The sequence below is a fragment of the Castor canadensis genome, chromosome X (assembly GCF_047511655.1).
Source record: "Castor canadensis chromosome X, mCasCan1.hap1v2, whole genome shotgun sequence".
Lineage (NCBI taxonomy): Eukaryota > Metazoa > Chordata > Mammalia > Rodentia > Castoridae > Castor > Castor canadensis.
The window spans coordinates 45,071,054-45,089,619 of NC_133405.1; the positions used below are offsets into that span (position 1 = coordinate 45,071,054).

General features: G+C 38.6%; 1 protein-coding gene across 3 annotated transcripts; it reads right to left on the reverse strand.

Moving 5' to 3' along the window:
* Positions 1-11,646: 11,646 nt before the first annotated feature.
* Nxt2 (nuclear transport factor 2 like export factor 2) lies at positions 11,647-18,181 on the reverse strand. Of its 3 annotated transcripts, none has more exons than XM_020182989.2 (5): positions 18,105-18,181; positions 17,827-17,911; positions 16,915-17,001; positions 14,742-14,886; positions 11,647-13,756 (listed from the first exon to the last, which is right to left on the reverse strand). In XM_020182989.2, exons 2-5 carry the CDS (start codon positions 17,839-17,841, stop codon positions 13,575-13,577), a joined length of 429 nt encoding a protein of 142 aa, XP_020038578.1. In that variant the 5' UTR covers positions 17,842-17,911; positions 18,105-18,181; the 3' UTR covers positions 11,647-13,574. The 3 variants fall into 3 exon arrangements, with proteins under 3 accessions (XP_020038578.1, XP_020038579.1, XP_073918587.1); XM_020182990.2 differs by having other exon boundaries at positions 18,034-18,177; XM_074062486.1 differs by lacking the exons at positions 17,827-17,911; positions 18,105-18,181 and adding an exon at positions 17,414-17,699.
* Between the last annotated feature and the right edge of the window lie 385 nt (positions 18,182-18,566).

Sequence of the window (18,566 nt, forward strand, 5' to 3'; positions counted from 1 at the left end):
GGATGGGGTCAGGAAGATCAGGCAGTGAAGATGAACAATCATATAGTCAAAAGATGATAGTGGCTTGGACCACTGTGGCAGTGGAGGTAGTGAGAAGTGGTCTGAATCAGCGGGTTTGAGAGAAAAGGCAGAATTGAGGATGACTCCACGTGTTTGGCGTTAGCGATTGGAAGAACAGAGTTGCCATTTTCCAAGTTGGGATAGTGACTAGGTTGAGCAGGTTTGAGGATAAGATCAGTTCAGTTTCGACATGCTAAAATATTGTCCTATCGCAAATGTTATTGTATTTTAATTCCACCTTTTAAAAATTTCTCCAAATCGGGATTTTGATTTGGAGCATGTTAAATTAATTTAGAGTTGTCCTTTAGATATATGAATAGGAAGTTAGTTGATTTTGAGTAGAAGTTTGGATGTCATGAGTAGAGGCGTACCTTTTAAAGCTATCACATTTTCTAGCAATTAGGGAAATGCAATAAAAATGCAGTATTATTTTTAACCCATGAGTTTAATAATTTTTCAAAGTTAATGATGTCCAGTGGGAATAAAGGTATGGGAAAATGAGCACTCATATACATTTTTTAGAGTATGAATTGGTTGAGCCTATTTAGATGGAAATTTCTTCACTTTAATCAAGATTTAAAATGTATTGGTCCTTTAACCTAACAATCACACTTGTAGAAATCTATCCGTTTAGGTATGCTTTCCTGTGTGTTCAAAGATGTTCAATGTTGCAGTTGGCAATAAAAAAATAGAAACAATTGAAATATCATGACAGAATATGGTTACATACCTTATAGTTTCATCAGTCTCGAGTATTATATTCCTGTTCAAAAGATTGACCACATGATAATAATAATAATAATTTTTAGTGGTACTGGGGTTTTGAACTTAGGGCATAACATTTGCTAGGCAAGCTCTACCAATTGAACCACGCCCCCAGTCCTTTGTGCTTTAGTTATTTTTCATATAGGGACTCCTACTTTTTGCCTCAGCTGGCCTCAAATCTTCCTCCCCTACATAGCTGGGATTATAGGTAAGAATCACCATGCCCAGCTTCTTTGTTGAGATGGGAGTTTTGCTAATTTTTTTGCCCTGACTGGCCTGAAATTATGATTCTCCCCATCTCCACCTCCTGAGTAGCTGAGATTACAGGTATGAGCTACCACACCCAATCAATAATAATTTTAAATGGATGCATATTATGTGTTAAATGTCATGCTAAGTGCTTTATGTTTATATTGCTTAAATTAATATTTGCTGCCCGTAGTCGTTTCTTCTTTCTATTCATGTTACTAATTTTTTGGCACTTACTAAATGCAAGACCTGCCTACTTAAACCATAAAAATGGACTCCCTTTCCCAGGACCAATAGTTCCTAATCTCTTTAATCTCCTTTGAAAAGCTGATGAAAGTTATGGCTCTTATTTCCAGATTCATACTCATAAATTTTTCTTGGGGTGATAACAGACTGCACTCTGGAAGCTCCAGTAATTCTGTGGACCCTACACCAGTTTCAGAATCTCTATTGTGGAGCAATGGCTCAAGGATACACAAAAGTGAAAGTGGAGTAGAAGGCAAGAACATACAGAAATCTTCAGCAGAACAGCTTCTGCTTGAAAAGTACTGGTGAATGCTCATTTTGCTGCCGGGATGCTAAGATGCCAGGATGCTGGGGTTCCTTAGTGACTATTAGCAGTGCAGTCTGGGCCATACCCTCCCATTTCTCTGCATTTGCCTCTCCATCCTCCATCCTTTGACCCTACCTCCCAGGGCTGGACAGCCCAAGTGTGTCTCCATTCCCTTTAACTCAGGTCTTCACAAGGCCAAATGCAATTGTCCATGACCCCAAGCCATCTTCCCAAATGGCTGGGAAGCTTCTCCCGTACCCTGGGAGTGAGGTTTTGCCTTGAGTCCTTGTCTCCTGATTTTTTCCCCTTGCCTGTGGACATTTATATGATAATGGCCAGGCAGGCTAGGAGGACATCTGCCTGAGAAGTCACTAGATACTCACTGTAGGTATTGATCAGTGCTTGAATTCAGCAAAGGATAGGCAATGTAAAACCCAGGGTCAGTTTTGGTTCTTTAGTAAGAAGATACTGAAATGGAGTCAGGAGTCAATGAGGTTTCTTGGGGATCAACACCAGTACAAAATAAAGAGGGAGGAAGCAGGGCTGGGCAGGAAAGTCTTCAGAACTTGAGGATTATCTAATAGTTGTGAAAGGAAAGAAGGACAAACCTGAATCAGGCAAGCTGTTGGTGTTGCTTGACAAAAGCTTAGCCAGTCCACAGAGAGCTCTGGAGCAAAGATGGTTCAAGAGAGAAGCCCTGCACTGGACTGAAATGGCAATGGCCAGGCTTTGACACCCTTGCTGTGCTCAGTCACAGAGTAGAGGCCTCAGCTCTAATACTACAGAAGAGCCTGCAGGTGCTGCAGCTGGAGGCTCTTAGCCAACCATCATCTTCAAAGTTCAAAGATAAATTCTTTTTTGAAGGGAGAATTGAGCAGTGTCCAAAGCTGCTACAACCCATAACCCTTTTCAACCATCAAGAAGATGCCTAGTATGGCTGTATTTAGGAAGACTCGCATTAATGTGAGACATCACCTTGTGATGCTTCTAAGACAAGGTATGCAACTTGTGCTAGTTCCTTCTGTCTTGCAAGGGGTGCGGGTGAGAGAGACTTCTGCTCTGTGCTATTGTATTTTTTCCTTCAGACATTAGCCTAAGCTCCACACTCAGTTACGTATACAGTTGGCCTTCTCTATCTATGGGTTCTGCATCCATGGATTCAACCATAGATTGCAAATGTCCAGAAAAAATGTGTGTACTGAATATGTGTTATCATTATCCCCTAAACAATGCAGTATGACTATTTACATAGCATGCAAGTTGTGTAAAATATTGAGAAGTCTAGAGATGATTCAAAGTATATGGGAGGATGCACACAGGTTATATACAAATACTGTCATTTTGTATAAGGAATCGAGCATCCACAGGTTTTGGAATCGGAGGGGGAGTTCTGGAATCAATTTTCCCCCCATTCAGAGGAACAGCTGTGTATTTATGAATGATATGCATTCTTGAGAATGACTCTCCATGTTTGCTCTTGTCTCTTGGAGCCTTCCAGCCAAGGAGTTAAGGAAATAAGAAACTGGTAAGACATATGAATGGACACCCATGCACACTGGCTATACGCGCAGCTAAGTCTCCCTCAGGCTTGACTCTAAGCATGTACCATGCAGCAATTACAGTAATCACTGCCATTTGTGAATTTTTAAGAATCAGAAAGGTCTGCTTTAGAATCCTGCTTCTGCCATGGAGTGACCTTGGACAAGTGACTACTACTCTGAGTCTTGATTTCCTCATTTGCAAAATGGTCATAAGACTATTTCTTAAAGTTTATTGTGAGGTCATGTGACATAGTGTACGTGAGGTGCTTAGCATGGCTTCACATACATAAAAGCTTAATGAACATTAGGTACTGGTTTTTATGCCAGGCACCATTATAGATATCCTCTCACACTCAAGCCTCATGGTAACCTAGCAATGTAAGAGTATTATTCTCTCCCTTCTATAGACGAGGAAAGAGAGGCTCTGGTAGAAGATCAGTAACTTGCTAAAGGATCACATAGCTAGCAGCTGGTAGGTCTGCAATTTACCCCCGGTCTCTCTGTTACCGTGGAGTGGAGATCCACTATCGCATATCCCACCACTTTCTGGAGTTTTCCCAGGCTGCTGCCAAAGAACTCTGGAGGTAAATAAACAGCATAAACAGGGTTTGGGGGTGTTCCCAGCCACTAATAACTTGGCGAGAAAGCAACCGTGGGGTGAAAGCCATTTGTCACAGGGACCAGAAATCAAAAGAACACATAATCATTAAGATATTTGGGAGGTGTGTGTTATATGTTGACCTGATTTACACCCAACCATTAATGATATACGGACGTTTGCCTTCTGCCAGGTACAGTCTGATCCTCAAATCACACTATGCATTTGAAGTGTCAACATTATTCAGCCACTCCTTTGAGTTATGGTATTATTCCAGCTGCTCTAAGCTCAAATACACCAGCCCTAAGACAAAAGTCAATTGCCTCCATAGTGCATCTATGAGTTAATAAACTTTACTTGAAATAAGACTAGGGAAGGAGAGGTCTCTTAGGATCAACAAGTGTGGATGGTATAGAAAAGGGGGATTGAGGAGGGCAGGATATATCCAGTGTGCAACAGGGTAAGTGTGGAGAAGCAAAATAATAAGGGCTCCAGGATGTGAGAAAAGGACATAGAAGTAGGAGGTCCCCTAGTTTCTAGTTTTACCATTGGCTTTCCAGTTTGTGACTGTGTAGTTTTTAGCTACAGTAATGTTTTTTTCACTACTGGGGGTTGAACTCAGGGCCTTGGGCTTGCTAGGCAAGCACTCTACCACTTGAGCCATGTCCCCAGCCCTGTAACTCTCATTTTCAGTTGCAAGGGCTTCCTTAACCATTATGCAGTCCATTCCACAGTTAATATAAATTACTTGTCCAGGAGAGGCTATTTTTCTTGGTTTCTTTTGCCCCTCCCTCCCCTTTTATTTTTAGTTGTTTGGACAGCAACATTTCCCCACCATCCCCCACCTCTGCCTATAGCCAAATTTCTCCTCTGATCTTTCTCCAGGGTTGACGTTTTTCCCTAGCAACATTCAAAGCCAATGAATTATTAGCTCCGAGATTGGACCCAGACTACTGGGAATTCTGGATAACACATGGCCAGATTAGCAAATTAGAGAAACTGTTCCTGGAGGCTCTTTCAGAAACAGGCCAGGGTTTGTGGGGCTAAATGGGTCAGGGGAATAAAGAGCATGCTGGTCACCTCTGGCTGTTCAGAGCTCCAAGGCAGACCATGGCATGGTACCTGGGTTTGGTGTTACAGGCTTCTCCGGCTGATTTCCTGCCCTTGAGCAAGGGAACTGGAATTAATGTTACAGTGCATGTTTTTTCTGGCTGCAGAAAGACCTCACCAAAATATATATGCAAATTGCTATCACTGCTTCCCATTAGGACCCTGACCTTTTTTTTTAATAGCAACATAGCCGACTTTATTTACACTGATCCAAGATTTTGTGGAGCTGGAGTAATCTAGCGAAGGCAATGGCAAGGTTTAGAATGACTAACTGGCTGTGGACAGTAGTACTTAATTGATTTCACCCTGAAGAAAAACAAAATATGGGGAAGGGAGGATGCCAATCATAAACCAAAAACATATACATATAACCATTGTATACGTGCAGCATGTGGCACTTTGTAAAATATTGTTCATGTGTGTCTTATTCGATCCTCATAATCACTTGGTAGACTAGTCAGGCACATGGTAGCTCCATTCAACAGCTGGAGACAGAAATTCAGAGGAAGTGAGTTTGTTGAGGTCACAAAGCACATGGACAACAGAATGGCCTCAGAATATAGATCCCCTTTAGGTCTGAGACCAGGATTTTGCCTTAGAGGCCACCACAGCCTATGTCAAGCTGGAGAGATTGATATGGAGTTGTCTGGAGTGTTCAAGGAGGAAGGAAAATTCACTTAAAATTTATTGAAATACAGCTTATGTAATATACACATGTTCAAAAGTAGTTCAGTTGGGATGCCTTAATCCTCTGCATGAACATCTGAAATAGGGCAGGCTCTTCCCTATTTTCACTCCTTTTCAGGGCCAATCCTATTCCTAGCTTCCACCTAAGAGTAAACACTTTCTTAGTTCTGAACATCTGGTACAAACCAAGGAATGGTAGGAAAAGTGTTACCCCTTCATGGCCTTCAACAAATAAGACAAGTCTGAGAGGAGAAAGAACTTTATGGTTTGTAAATCAGGGTGACATCACTGACACATTGCCATGTTTTGGAAGCTGACCCTACACTCCCAGGATAAAGTGATAGAATTCTGCTTGCTCAGTTTTTGTGTTTTTCAAACTTAACCCTTAAGAAGTAGTAAAAGTTGACTAAGCAGGTTATGACTAGCACTTTCAAAAATTAATAGAATGAAGTAAAAAATGCCAGGAATACATTGCAATTAGTATGGATTTTGGATATATATTTTTTCTTGGTTTTTTTGTGAATCTATATACTGGGTTCTGATGTAAAACGTATTTATTGTGGATCATACTAAACATTTGAAAGCCACCTATCTAGAGGATGCATGCACTGCAATCCCAGATTTATGCTGTAGCCCAAAACCCTCCATCTGACACACTGTTATAACAATACTTTACACATCTCTATCTTTTAGTGCTTCTCTTGAATGCTAGACTGAACTGATTATAGTCCACTGTGAAATCTTTTGTGCAGAAAGCATTAGGCAATGGACAAGTAGAATACTGCAGTTTGATAGCAAGTGTTTTGATCAACTACTTTTATTGTACAGTCAACTCTCAAATCAAACAGCCACATATAGGCTACAATTTTCCCCTATATATGTGGTTATGTTAAAAGCACACATAGATGTGGATTCCAAGATGGCAGCTAGAGGGAGGAAGCAGAAAGCGTGCTTCCTAAAGTAAAATCTTGGAGAGACACTGGAGACACACCTTACAGGAAAAACCACCGAGAAGAGGCAAAACTTTGACCCCTCCACACCTCCAGCCTGCGCAAAGCATCTCCACTTCATGTTGAACGAAGAAACCAGGAGGGCTCCTGCGCCCGGATGGCGTGGGAAGACGCACACCACAAGGTGAGCTAAGCAGCACGTGGTACTCCCACAGACAACCCTGGCCAGATCAGCATAGCCCCCTGGACAGACTGAACCACACCCAGCAAAAAAAGAGAAAAAAAACTGAATAATAAGCAGTAACAACAAAAAAGACACATAGCAAAAAGGACAGGGTGCCCTGAGCGCCGAAGTGGGGGGGAGGGTAATCCCTCGCAATAAGCCAGCTGGAAAAGGCAGGAGCGGTGGCACATGCCCAGCAACCAGGAGCAGGAAAGCTTGTAAAAGTGGTGGTGGGAGGACAACTCCACAGGAGGGGGGGAAGACCCACTTCCCACATGAACTGTAAATAAACAAGCTGGCCTGTGAAAGCTGGTGCAGTGTCACCTCCCCCAGTGTGCTTGGAAAGGGGAAAGCTTGCGCCCAGGAGAACTCTGAGTAAACAAAGCCTGCAGGGCCAGGTGAGTGCTAAGCTCACCCCTGGGATCTGCATAAATAACGCTTCCAGCAACAGCAGGCTGACAGCAGTGGGCAGGCAAGACACAGCTGCAGATACCATACACAGAACTGTCTCCAGACTCTTTTTTTTTTCTCCCTACCTTTGATGAGACAACCACCGAACTACACCTGCATGCTGAAAAACTTACTGAAACTGTATTGCATTTGAACTTGGGACACTTTGTGGGGTTTTGTTTTGTGTTGTTTTGTTTTTTTTAGTTTTTTTCCCTTTGATGAGACAATGACAGAACTACTTCTGAGACACCATCTCCAGGATTGGAGGCTGAGGGATGAACACCAAAATGATTTAAGACTGAAACTTTACTGCATTTGAACTTGGAGATTTTTTTTTCATTTAATTATTTTTATTTTCAATCCTTTCTCTAATGCCTGTTCAGCTTACTGTTGATTAATATACTATCCCTCCCTGTTTAGATCTTTGAAACTTTTGGTTTTTTCCTACTTGTTTATTTGTTTTTCCCTTTTTCTTAAACTTCTTTGCTTTCCATCTCCTCTCACCCTTCCATTCTGAACATCACCATTGTTATTAATACAAGCTAGAAAATACTTAATTGCACACAGTACAGGGACAATAACAACACCAAGGGCAATGACGGGAAGACAAAAAGCAGGAAAACCAGTTTCCCCACAGCAAAAAATTAGTACAGGAACCAGAGGGAAATGAAGAAAACAGATACTCAGATCCAGACTCCAACAAAATGAAGATAAACTATGCCAGAGAACCCAATGAAGCCCACAAGAACAATCTAAAAGAAGAAATCCTACAGGTAATCAATGAGAATTTTATAGACATGATACTGGATAGGGTCAACCAAAATGTACAGGAGACACTCAAGAAATTCCAAGACAACAAAAATACAGAATTTGAAAAAGCAAAAGAAGAAATAAAAGAAACCATGGAAGCACTGTATAAACACCAAAGTGAAACAGAGAACACAATTAATAAAGAGATAAATGAACTCAGGACGAAAATAGACAACATTAAAGAGGAAGGGGCTCAGGATATGGAAAACCTCAGGAAAAAGAATGAAACAGAATTGCAAAAGAAAACAGAAGGCCAATCCAGCAGAATAGAACAAACAGAAGACACAATCTCAGAACTCGAAGATGAAATGGTAATTAAAGGAAAAACCGAAGAACTATTAATTAAACAACTCAAGACCTGTAAAAAGAAAATGCAAGAACTCACTGACTCCATCAAAAGACCAAACTTGAGAATCATGGGCATTGAAGAAGGAGAAGAGGTGCAAGCAAAGGGAATGCGTAATATATTCAACAAAATAGTAACAGAAAATTTCCCAAATCTAGAGAAATCTATTCCCATACAGATGAAAGAGGCCTCCAGAACACCAAACAGACCGGATCAAAATAGAACTACCCCACGGCATATCATCATTAAAACAACAAGTACAGAAACTAGGGAAAGAATATTGAAGGCTGTAAGAGAGAAAAAACAAATAACATACAAAGGTAAACCCATCAAAATCACAGCAGACTTCTCAACAGAAACATTAAAAGCAAGAAGAGCGTGGGGTGAGGTCTTCCAGGCACTGAATGAAAATAACTTCAACTCCAGGATACTCTACCCAGCAAAACTATCCTTCAAAATAGATGGAGCAATAAAAGTCTTCCATGATAAGCAGAAACTAAAACAATATGTGACCACAAAGCCACCACTACAAAAGATTCTTCAAGAGATTCTGCACACAGAAAGTGAAACCCAACATAACCATGAAAGGGCAGGCAGCACCAAACTACAGGAAAAGAAAAAGCTAGAAAGTAGAGAGTAACCTCAACTTAGGTACACACAATCAAACCTTCAAACAACTAAGACAACTAAATGACAGGAATCACCACATACCTATCAGTACTAACACTTAATGTTAATGGACTTAATTCCCCCATCAAAAGGCACCGTTTGACAAAATGGATTAAAAAGGAAGATCTAACAATTTGTTGCTTACAGGAGACCCATCTCATCGACAGAAATAAGCATAGGCTCAGGATGAAAGGGTGGAAGAAAATTTACCAAGCCAATGGCCCCCCAAAACAGGCAGGAGTAGCAATAATTATCTCGGACAAAGTAGACTTCAAACCTACATTGATCAAATGAGATAAAGAAGGACATTCCATAACTAATAAAAGGGGAAATACACCAAAAGGAAATAATAATTATCAACTTATATGCACCCAATTTCATCAAACATACCCTGAAGGACCTAAAAGCATATATTAACTCCAACACAGTGGTTGTGGGAGACTTTAACACCCCATTATCATCAATAGGTCATCCAAACAAAAAATCAATAAAGAAATCCTAGATCTAAAATATACCATAGATCAAATGGATCTACTAGATGTCTACAGAACATTTCATCCAACTTCTACACAATATACATTCTTCTCAGCAGTCCATGGAACCTTCTCCAAAATAGATCATATCCTAGGGCACAAAGCAAGCCTCAGCAAATATAAGAAAATAGAAAGTATACCATGCATTCTACCTGATCAGAATGCAATAAAACTAGAACTCAACAACAAAAGACAAAAAATATGCCAACAGCTGGAAACTGAATAACTCATGGCTTAATGAACAATGGGTCATTGATGAAATAAAAGAGGAAATTAAAAAGTTCCTGGAAGTCAATGAAAATGAAAACACAACCTACCAGAACCTATGAGACAGAGGAAGGACAGTCTTGAGAGGAAAGTTTATAGCCATGAGTGCATATATTAAAAAGACTGAAAGATTCCAAATCAATGACCTAATGATACATCTCAAAATACTAGAAAAACAAGAACAAGCAAATCCCAAAACAAATAGAAGGAGAGAAATAATAAAAGAGCTGAAATCAATGAAATAGAAACCAAAAAAAACTATACAAAGATAGCATTTGTTGCCCTCAACGCAGAGAAACTAAAGCAAATACTTTAAAACAACTGAGGCCAATAGGAGAAGGGGACCAGGAACTAGAGAAAAGGTTAGATCAAGAAGAATTAACCTAGAAGGTAACATGCACAGGAAATCAATGTGAGTCAACTCCCTGTATAGCTATCCTTATCTCAAGTAGCAAAAATCCTTGTTCCTTCCTATTATTGCTTATACTCTCTCTTCAACAAAATTAGAGATAAGGGCAAAATAGTTTCTGCTGGGTAGCGAGGGGGTGGGGGGGAGAGGGAGGGGGTAGTGGGAGGGCAAGGGAGGGGGTGGGGGAAGGTGGGAGAAATGACCCAAACATTGTATGCACATATGAATAAAAAAAATAAATAAAATAAAAGCACACATATTTATGTGTGGTTTATTAAGGTACATAAAGGCAAGGATAAGGTATGCTTATCCTCTCTGCCCTATGTTAAACTTTCTTACAAGTATCAGCAAATGAAATCCTCTTCTGCAAAATTTCCTACCCAATTTTAATTAATCCATCAAAAGTTTCAGAATAAAACAACCAAGTATCTTCTTGGATTTTAGCTGACTTCTTCCCCCAATACTACAGTCATCCTTTTACCTCCTTGGGACTATCTTTTTGGACAAATCATACATTATCAAAATAAAAAGTAGGAAAATATTCTGACTCAAATTTATTGAGCTATATGTATAATCAAAGTCCCTGGTGCTTCCAGCCTTATGGGTTAGTCATGAAATACAAATTATGTGGTGACAGAATTTGAGCTTCCAAAGCTCATAGCCTTCCACTTCCACTAATGCTTACAAATTTAGTCCTTAATACATTCCTAACCATTTTTATCTAGGCAAAACTCATTACTTCATTTCGCCCAAGATGTCAGTGGTTAAAAGACAATTTTATGTACCACTAAGAAAGGAAACAAGGGCAATTAAACTGTGGTATGGCATCAAATTAAGATTCATACCAATCTCAGAGATTCTGAAATGTAAAATACATGTATCTTTGAAGAAATGAACACCTTATTTGTAAGGGCTATTGCCTCTTCTCCGAAAGCATCTGCTGACTTTTTTTGAGACAGGGTCTGGATATATAGCCCAAGCTGGCCTTACACTGATGATCTTCCTGCCTGAGCCTCCCAATTGCTGGGATTACATGTATTTGCCACTACATTCCACTGCTGACATATTTTTAATGCAGAATTACATTACAATTTTAATATAGAATTAAGTTAATGGAATAATTCTTTCTGGAACTCAATTATATTTTGGTTTCACTTCTTACTGAATACAGCACTTGGGGTAGTTTATCAAGATTTTCTTACCAAAAATTTCACTGGTACTTCAAACCAGTGTTTCTTAGGAATGTAACTTGGCAGGAAAAACAGGAGAAGAGAGTAGGCTACAGAAAAAGGACAGTGTCTACTGCTGTTTTCAACATTTGCGATTTTTTTAAAATTTAAAAAACATTATATTGTAAAGAAACAAATACCTGTGTTTTTGAGTCTTAAAAATAAAATTGAAACAAAACCTTAAAAGAAGCTTGATAAAACTTGTTACAGGGCAAATTTTATTTTTTTTAAGTTATAAAAATATGAACATTTCAAAAATACAGTCTAGTCCATATAACAGCAGGTCCAGCCATTTTACAAGTTATACAGAGTTTGGAGACAGCAATTCACAATGGTTCTTTATTTCAATTATTGCTGGTTATGTGCAGCTTTTGAGACTGTTCTCCACAAGGAGAAGAGCAGTATTTGGGCATTCTGATTGTTGCTGCTAAATATGTGGCTTTAAAAAAGCAATCCAAAATAAGAAAAAGCTCACTATGAATAGAATATAGTGTGCAAGTTCTGATCAGTACTACAAGGAGGTGTAGTTTTAAATGTCAGTTCCACCCCTTTCTCCTATTTAACCCAATTTTAATAGTATATATAGAATTATAGTGTGCAGTTTGGGGCAAGAGTAAACTACTAGTTTAAAATTAAGTGACAGAAAACATTAATTTTGGTTATAATGTAGAAATGAAGCTGGTATATTTAACTTGGAAACATTAAAAAATTGCAAGGACTTTTATAGTTTAACCAAAATCCTGACTTAGGTTCTTTTTTCTCTTGAGAAATTGAGACATAAGATAAATTTGTTCTTTTGAAGTGTATCACAATCTGTTGTTCTCTATTTTCTCTTTAAAAAGACAATGAGCTAGCCACATAACAGAAACATGTTTTTAAACAGATTTGCCCAATACCACATGGAAGAACAAATAATAAAATTAAATAATTTTAACTTTAAATAGCAGATAACACAGTTAACAGCAGAAAACACAGGGGAAAATCCACTCATTTGTGGGGTGGGTAATAGATATGAGTCTTTTTGGAAGACTTAGAAGTGAAGGGTGTCAAAGAGATAGCAATGGCTTTGTTCCCAAGTTTCTTGTTAGACCCTGTCACAAAGTTAGGCTTACTTCTGACATTTTACCTCTGTAAATTCTTCAGTTGAGTTGAGATATATATTGTTGATACGTATGAAGTACAAAAACCTTAAAAACTCATTCTCAGAACAAAAGTGATACTCATGAGCATTTGGCAATGATACTTATTAACTGAGTGATTTAAATCCAAACAATAGACTACATTTTTAGGAGGTAGGAATCAAGTACCAAAATTTTAACATTTGGTCTCCCCCACCCCTTACTTTTGGCTCCAACTTTGGATTTCTACATTTCTCATTTCCCATTCTCTCATTACAGTTATTAATTCTACTACCACTCATTATGTAAATTTATAGACCTGGAGCTGCCAAGAAAAATGTTTTTAAGAAGTTTTGCTTTTAAGCCACTAAAATGTACCCATACTCTTATATCAACTGGGAATATTTTTCATCTCTCTAGTTGACTAATTCTCTTCCTAAGGAAACATGTCAACATAAGACTACATAATATGCAAAAAAGAACTGAATAGCTTGACATGCAACTCAAGTATGTCAGAATACTTATGCAAACATACATTGAACTGTTTTCAAAATTATGCTGTATATTAAAACTGTGTTACCAGTGTTAACTGAAAATAGGTATGTGTTTCAGTACAAAATTAACTTAAAAACAAAAAACAGCACTTCCTCCCAGAGACTTATGTTGTGCTGATATCCTATAGATAGTGTTACAAAAGGATTCCATTTTTGAAATAGGTTAGGTTCACAGTATATTAGTACCAAGATCATATGTTTAATAGTACTTTTAAGAATGTCATTAATTGAATGTATATATAAGGCATGTAAAAATCTAGCATTAAAGCTCTTAAGGGCAACGATCCAGACTGGCAGCTGCTATAAAAGGTGCTGCTAGGAATAAAAAAATATTAAAGAAATTTAGTTTTAGCACATACTTGTTCATAGTGCTTTTACAATGAAATGTTTTAATTCACATAAACTTCTGTTACTAGAACTAATGGACCCTTTATAGCATTAAAGTTTGCACCTTTAACTACTAGCCCAATCCTGAAAACGGAAGCAATCACTTGCAATCTTCCAAACGGTGCTATCAGAAGTAGTCTGAGCAGTCAGGAGGAAATTCTGGTTGAAGTAGTGTTGCTTGTTTCCATCAAACTTCACAGTTCCACTGGTCACAACAAGAACTGTAGTCTGGGACTGGGTAGCTTGCTCTTTATTCACATACAAAAAGGAAAAGGTCAATTTCTATTTATAAACCAGATTTTTAGGCTACATTGCTTAATATAATGCTTAAAAATTTCATAAACGTTCTTTACCTGGAGCATGCACACCCACCAAAGCCAGAAAACTAAATATTCATTTCAAAAAAATTAAAATTAATTTCAGTTCAGAAAGTTTTAGAGGTAAAGTTTCAAAATAAAGAAATTTCATCTGGAATGACCATCTGCTTTCTGTATGTTTTAATATTTCATTAGATTTCTGATTTATGCATATTTTGCCTCTTAAACTATTCTTCAAGAACTATAAAGGGGAAAAAATCTTAAATAACTACTTAAGACACTAAGGACCCCACCTAGAGGTAAATATTATAAATTGCACTAATCTACTGAGTCAAATTCTGCCTTGACAAGTCATCCTTTTTCCCATAGCAGAGAAAATTTCTGTGAAGTTTCGACTGATTGTAAAAATACTAAAACACACAAATCAGTGATATGGCATATATTTTCTCTGGAAACACTGTTGTTTCCATTATCAAAAATCCCATTTACTCTTAATTTCTCATACGACTGTTTTTTTTTTTTTTTTCAGTACTAGGGATTGAACCCCAGTGTGTGCTAGGCAAGCAGTCTGCCACTTGAGTTATGCCTCTAGTCCTCATACAACTTTTAATAAGCCATAATCAAGTATCAAGTAATCCGCCAAGACCTGCTAGTGGTTCTCTGGAGTGAGACGTACCTAAAGAAGACCAGAAGTTCAATTTGACACATGAATTTTTCATAATATTTAACTTTCTCAAACAAGTAACCACTTCTACCAATGCAAGCTCCTTACTGCTTTGGTGCTTTTTCTCTTTTTTGGCAGTACTTGGGTTTTGAACCCAGGGCTCCACACTTGCTAGGCAGGTGCTCTATCACATGAGTCATGACTCCAGCTCACCAAAGGAAAACAAAGTACCTTGAAAGATCATGATCTTACCATGAACTGGTTGGCAATCTAACATATTGACCTGGAACTCACTAGAAGGCAACATCTCAAAGAAATTAGTTAGGTGTTCCAGCCCTGTAACAACATTTCCATTCCATATTAAAGTGGCCTTTTCCAGATACAGCCTGATAAGTGCCTAAAAATAAAGAAAAATTTTAAAGTTTTTTTTTTTTCCTAAATAATCATTTTCTAGAAGTAAATCAAAAGTTTACAGATGGTATATAACCACTATGGCTCTACCTCTACTACTACTTCCTTTGCCCCCTATTAGAAACTAATATGAACATGGTGCCTGCCTTTTAATCGTGGTCTTAAATAGGTATTATCCCTATTTTTTTATAAACTGGGCAATTAATTTTTTCATAGTTCCATTACAATGAGAAAATCTTGCATCCAGAAAGAGTTTTAAAGTTTTACTTTCTGTTTTAAAATGAGTTAAATCATCACAAGTTCTAAACAGATGCAGCCCCAAACTAGTTTTAATTTCTTCTCCTCTTATAATTCTGAGAATTGAGTTGCTTATTAAGTCCTACTATATTTTAACCCAGTGGTTATATACATGTGAATCATTTAATGGCTATATGTATTAGGAAGAATTAAGTTTTTAAGGTATTAGCATACTTAGTTCAAAAGAATCATAAACACTTGTAGAGCCTTTCATAAGTGATATATGTTAAAGACTACATAAGGCTAAATTCAACAGTTAACTCTTTAGGATCAAGGGAATCATTATTTGCTTTATTCTAAAATTTAACTTGGATTAAAAGGCCAAGACATATCTTGACACTGATAATGAACTAGGTTGTCTTATTTGCTACTTTATTTTTGAAAGCAATAAAGCACAATAAACATTTAAGACAAGGAACAATAATCAATTGTCATATCCTCTCTCCCTGTCTCACGTCATCAAACATCACTAGCAGGAATATATTTTATCTTTGCCTTAAAAAACAGATTTTTAAATAGGGTATTAACTTTTGCACCTGCAGGGTAGAAAAAGTCCTCTTAAAAAAACAAAACACAGTCTTATACTGATAAAGAAACCTAGGCAAGACTTACTTGAGCACATGCTGAAATAACTACTTAAAAATATAGCTCAGAGACAAATTACAATGAAAAAGCAGATGAGGTGAACCCTTGATCTACTGGAGACTAAAATGTCCACACTATGTGGATCCCTTTGTGAGTGCCAGCTATCATTGCATCCTTAATCAGAAAACATTTCTGCAACAGATTTTTCTACTACCACTGAAGGACTGAAGGACAGACCTCAGGAGGTCAAGGAAACACTTCTCCCTAGGAAACGCCTGTTTGCATCTGAAAGGCATCTCCTGCCATTGGGCAATGCAAAAATAGGCTATAAAACCCCACTCCCTGACCAACGGGATCACCGGTTCCGGGTCCCCCTGCATTCTCCAATATGCAGTCTTTCTCTTCTCTTTTCTCCAACTAAATTCTCTACAAATAAAATCTTTCCGACCTCTGCTGTTGGAGTCTGTCTGTGCTTTCATCCTCAGAGCGGGCTCAAGAACCCCGAGCACCTGAAATTCCTGCGCGTGTCATCCGTGCATCACCACTAATATTTTTTAACTATATTGGTTAACTTGTAGGACTAAGAAAAGGTCACATATTTAAATATGTATATGCTGGGCCCCATGTTAAGTACAGTATTTAAATCAATTTCAACTTATCACCCTAAAAAATAAAATGTGGTTAACAAAAGTCAGCAATTTGCCTACAGTCATGGAACTAGGTAAAGGCAAACCTAGGATATGATTCCAGATCCCAAACTCCCATGAATACCACAAGAAAACTTCCATAAGCAATTTGCTTTTAAAGAATAAGACTTAAAGAATTATACTTAAAAAGAAGCTAATTCTTCCTAACCCATGTAGACATTAAGTGATTCAGTAGTGCTTAATTGGAAACCTAATTCTCAGAATTAGAAAAGAGAAACTCAAACTACTTTTGTGCTGCATGTGCTTGGAACTTCTGATAATTCGTTTTAAAACAGAAAGCAAAATTTTAAAATTGTCTCTGTTTTTGGATGCAAGGCTTTCACATTGTGACTAATATGTAAATATTCTTGGGAAAGTCAATTAAATGTCTAGTTCAAAAAAATGATATTTAGGAAAAAGTAATAGAGACTGGAACATTAACTCACCCGTCTTCTTTTGTCCATTGTCTCATAGTAAATATTGACAAATTCCTCAGCAGCTTTACATGCCTGATCTACGTAAGTTTTAAAATCCTACAAGAAAATTTTCACAAAGGCAGTTTACCATCCCACTGATCTCTCACGAACACAAAACAGAACTCGTTAATTTATTTCTACGACTATACGGCTCTATACACAGTACACAGTCTTCCACATAAATTTATACATGTTAACTCAGGTCAGGGCTCAAAAGTTTCCAATTTTTATAATTTTCACTATTTTTAGGTGCACGAATTCAGGACACTTTTCCTAGCAACTAACCAGACTTTCAGTACTCCACAAAACATTCACCTAAAAACGAGGCAGTGGGAATCTTAAAAGGGTGTGCGTGGGAGTGTCCCTTGATAGGCTAGTAAAGTGTTCTCTTTTCAAGCAAGAAGTTAGAACCAACCTCAAAAGTTGTTAGGAAAACAAAACAGATTAAGAATGAAGTTGACGAACTAACCTGAAAACTTAGGCAGCCCCACTTAGGAAATTTTCTCACATTACATAAATATTCACCGGTGTTTGTAAATGCATTGTAAAACCTAAGAATAATGCTAATGGGGTTCACGCAGGAGGATTCAGGATTAAGGAAGTTTTTCCCCAGCTCTTTAGCGAGCCAAGCCCATTATGTAAATTAAAAACAACTAATCGCCAGATTGCAACAAGCCCTCTGTCGCTACTCACGACCTACCACCAATCTTTTCAGAGACCAGACTTTGGGGGGCGGGAAGCAAAGTGGAGGGCCCCAGCCGCAGAGGCGGGCGGGCTAGACCCTGATTCGCCACTTTTACACGTGACAAGCAGCCATCCCGGCTGGGTGCGCTTCCTCGGCAGCCCAAGCCCTGCAGACCTCCCGTAACTCTGGGCACTCACCACAGACATCTTCATCGGAGAGCCCGAAGGAGCCTTTTCCACCAGCGGCCGCCTTCCTGCGTTCTCACACGCTGCGCTCCTTCGGCTGCGGAGTGATCGAATATTTAGTAAACCAGCGAAACCCGCAAACACACAGACTTTTCAGCCCGCCCATTCCCTCCCGGAAGTAGCTCGGTCCCGCTGTTAAAAGCATCCCGATATTACAACCTTAAGTCCACTTCCCTTCCGTTCCGGTAATCCCTCCCGTCCGACTTATTGCTTGCTGGCTATTTATTTACTTGGCTTAAAAGAAAACTTCACTTTTCTAAACCAGGCACTCTAAGCGAAAGCTTCCCAACTCTGCAACGACTCACCCTGGCACTAGCTAAAACTAAAGAGACCAATGAGGGGGCCTTATTCGCTCCAGGAGGCGGGGCCAAAGTCCGCAGAAGACCAATGTCAAATGGGAGAGAGCTACTAGACCCTATAGGAAAAGGGGGTGGAGTTTGAGGAAAGGCGCGCAATCATACTGTGCATGCGTGGCAGAAAACGATTCAGACTTCTGGAACGTTCTTGAAGACTCGATCCTCAAACTCCAACATCTCTATAGAGATGTCTATAGTATGCCCCAATTTTTCACTATTTAATTTTACGGTAGCCATGTTAAACAGAAAAGGCTCATCCAGTTCCCATCCTGAGGTGACTGTGTCTTACAGACCCCCGAAATAAGTTTACTGTGCCATTCACTACTTTTTCACAGC

What these genes read in the sequence shown, in the direction of transcription:
- Nxt2 (XM_020182989.2), bottom strand. An exon ending in CAATGGACAAAAGAAGACGG is followed by an intron (nt 14,887 to 16,914) that starts GTGAGTTAATGT and finishes CTTTATTTTTAG; the next exon opens with GCACTTATCAGGCTGTATCT. An exon ending in AGATTGCCAACCAGTTCATG is followed by an intron (nt 13,757 to 14,741) that starts GTAAGATCATGA and finishes ATGTGAATAAAG; the next exon opens with AGCAAGCTACCCAGTCCCAG.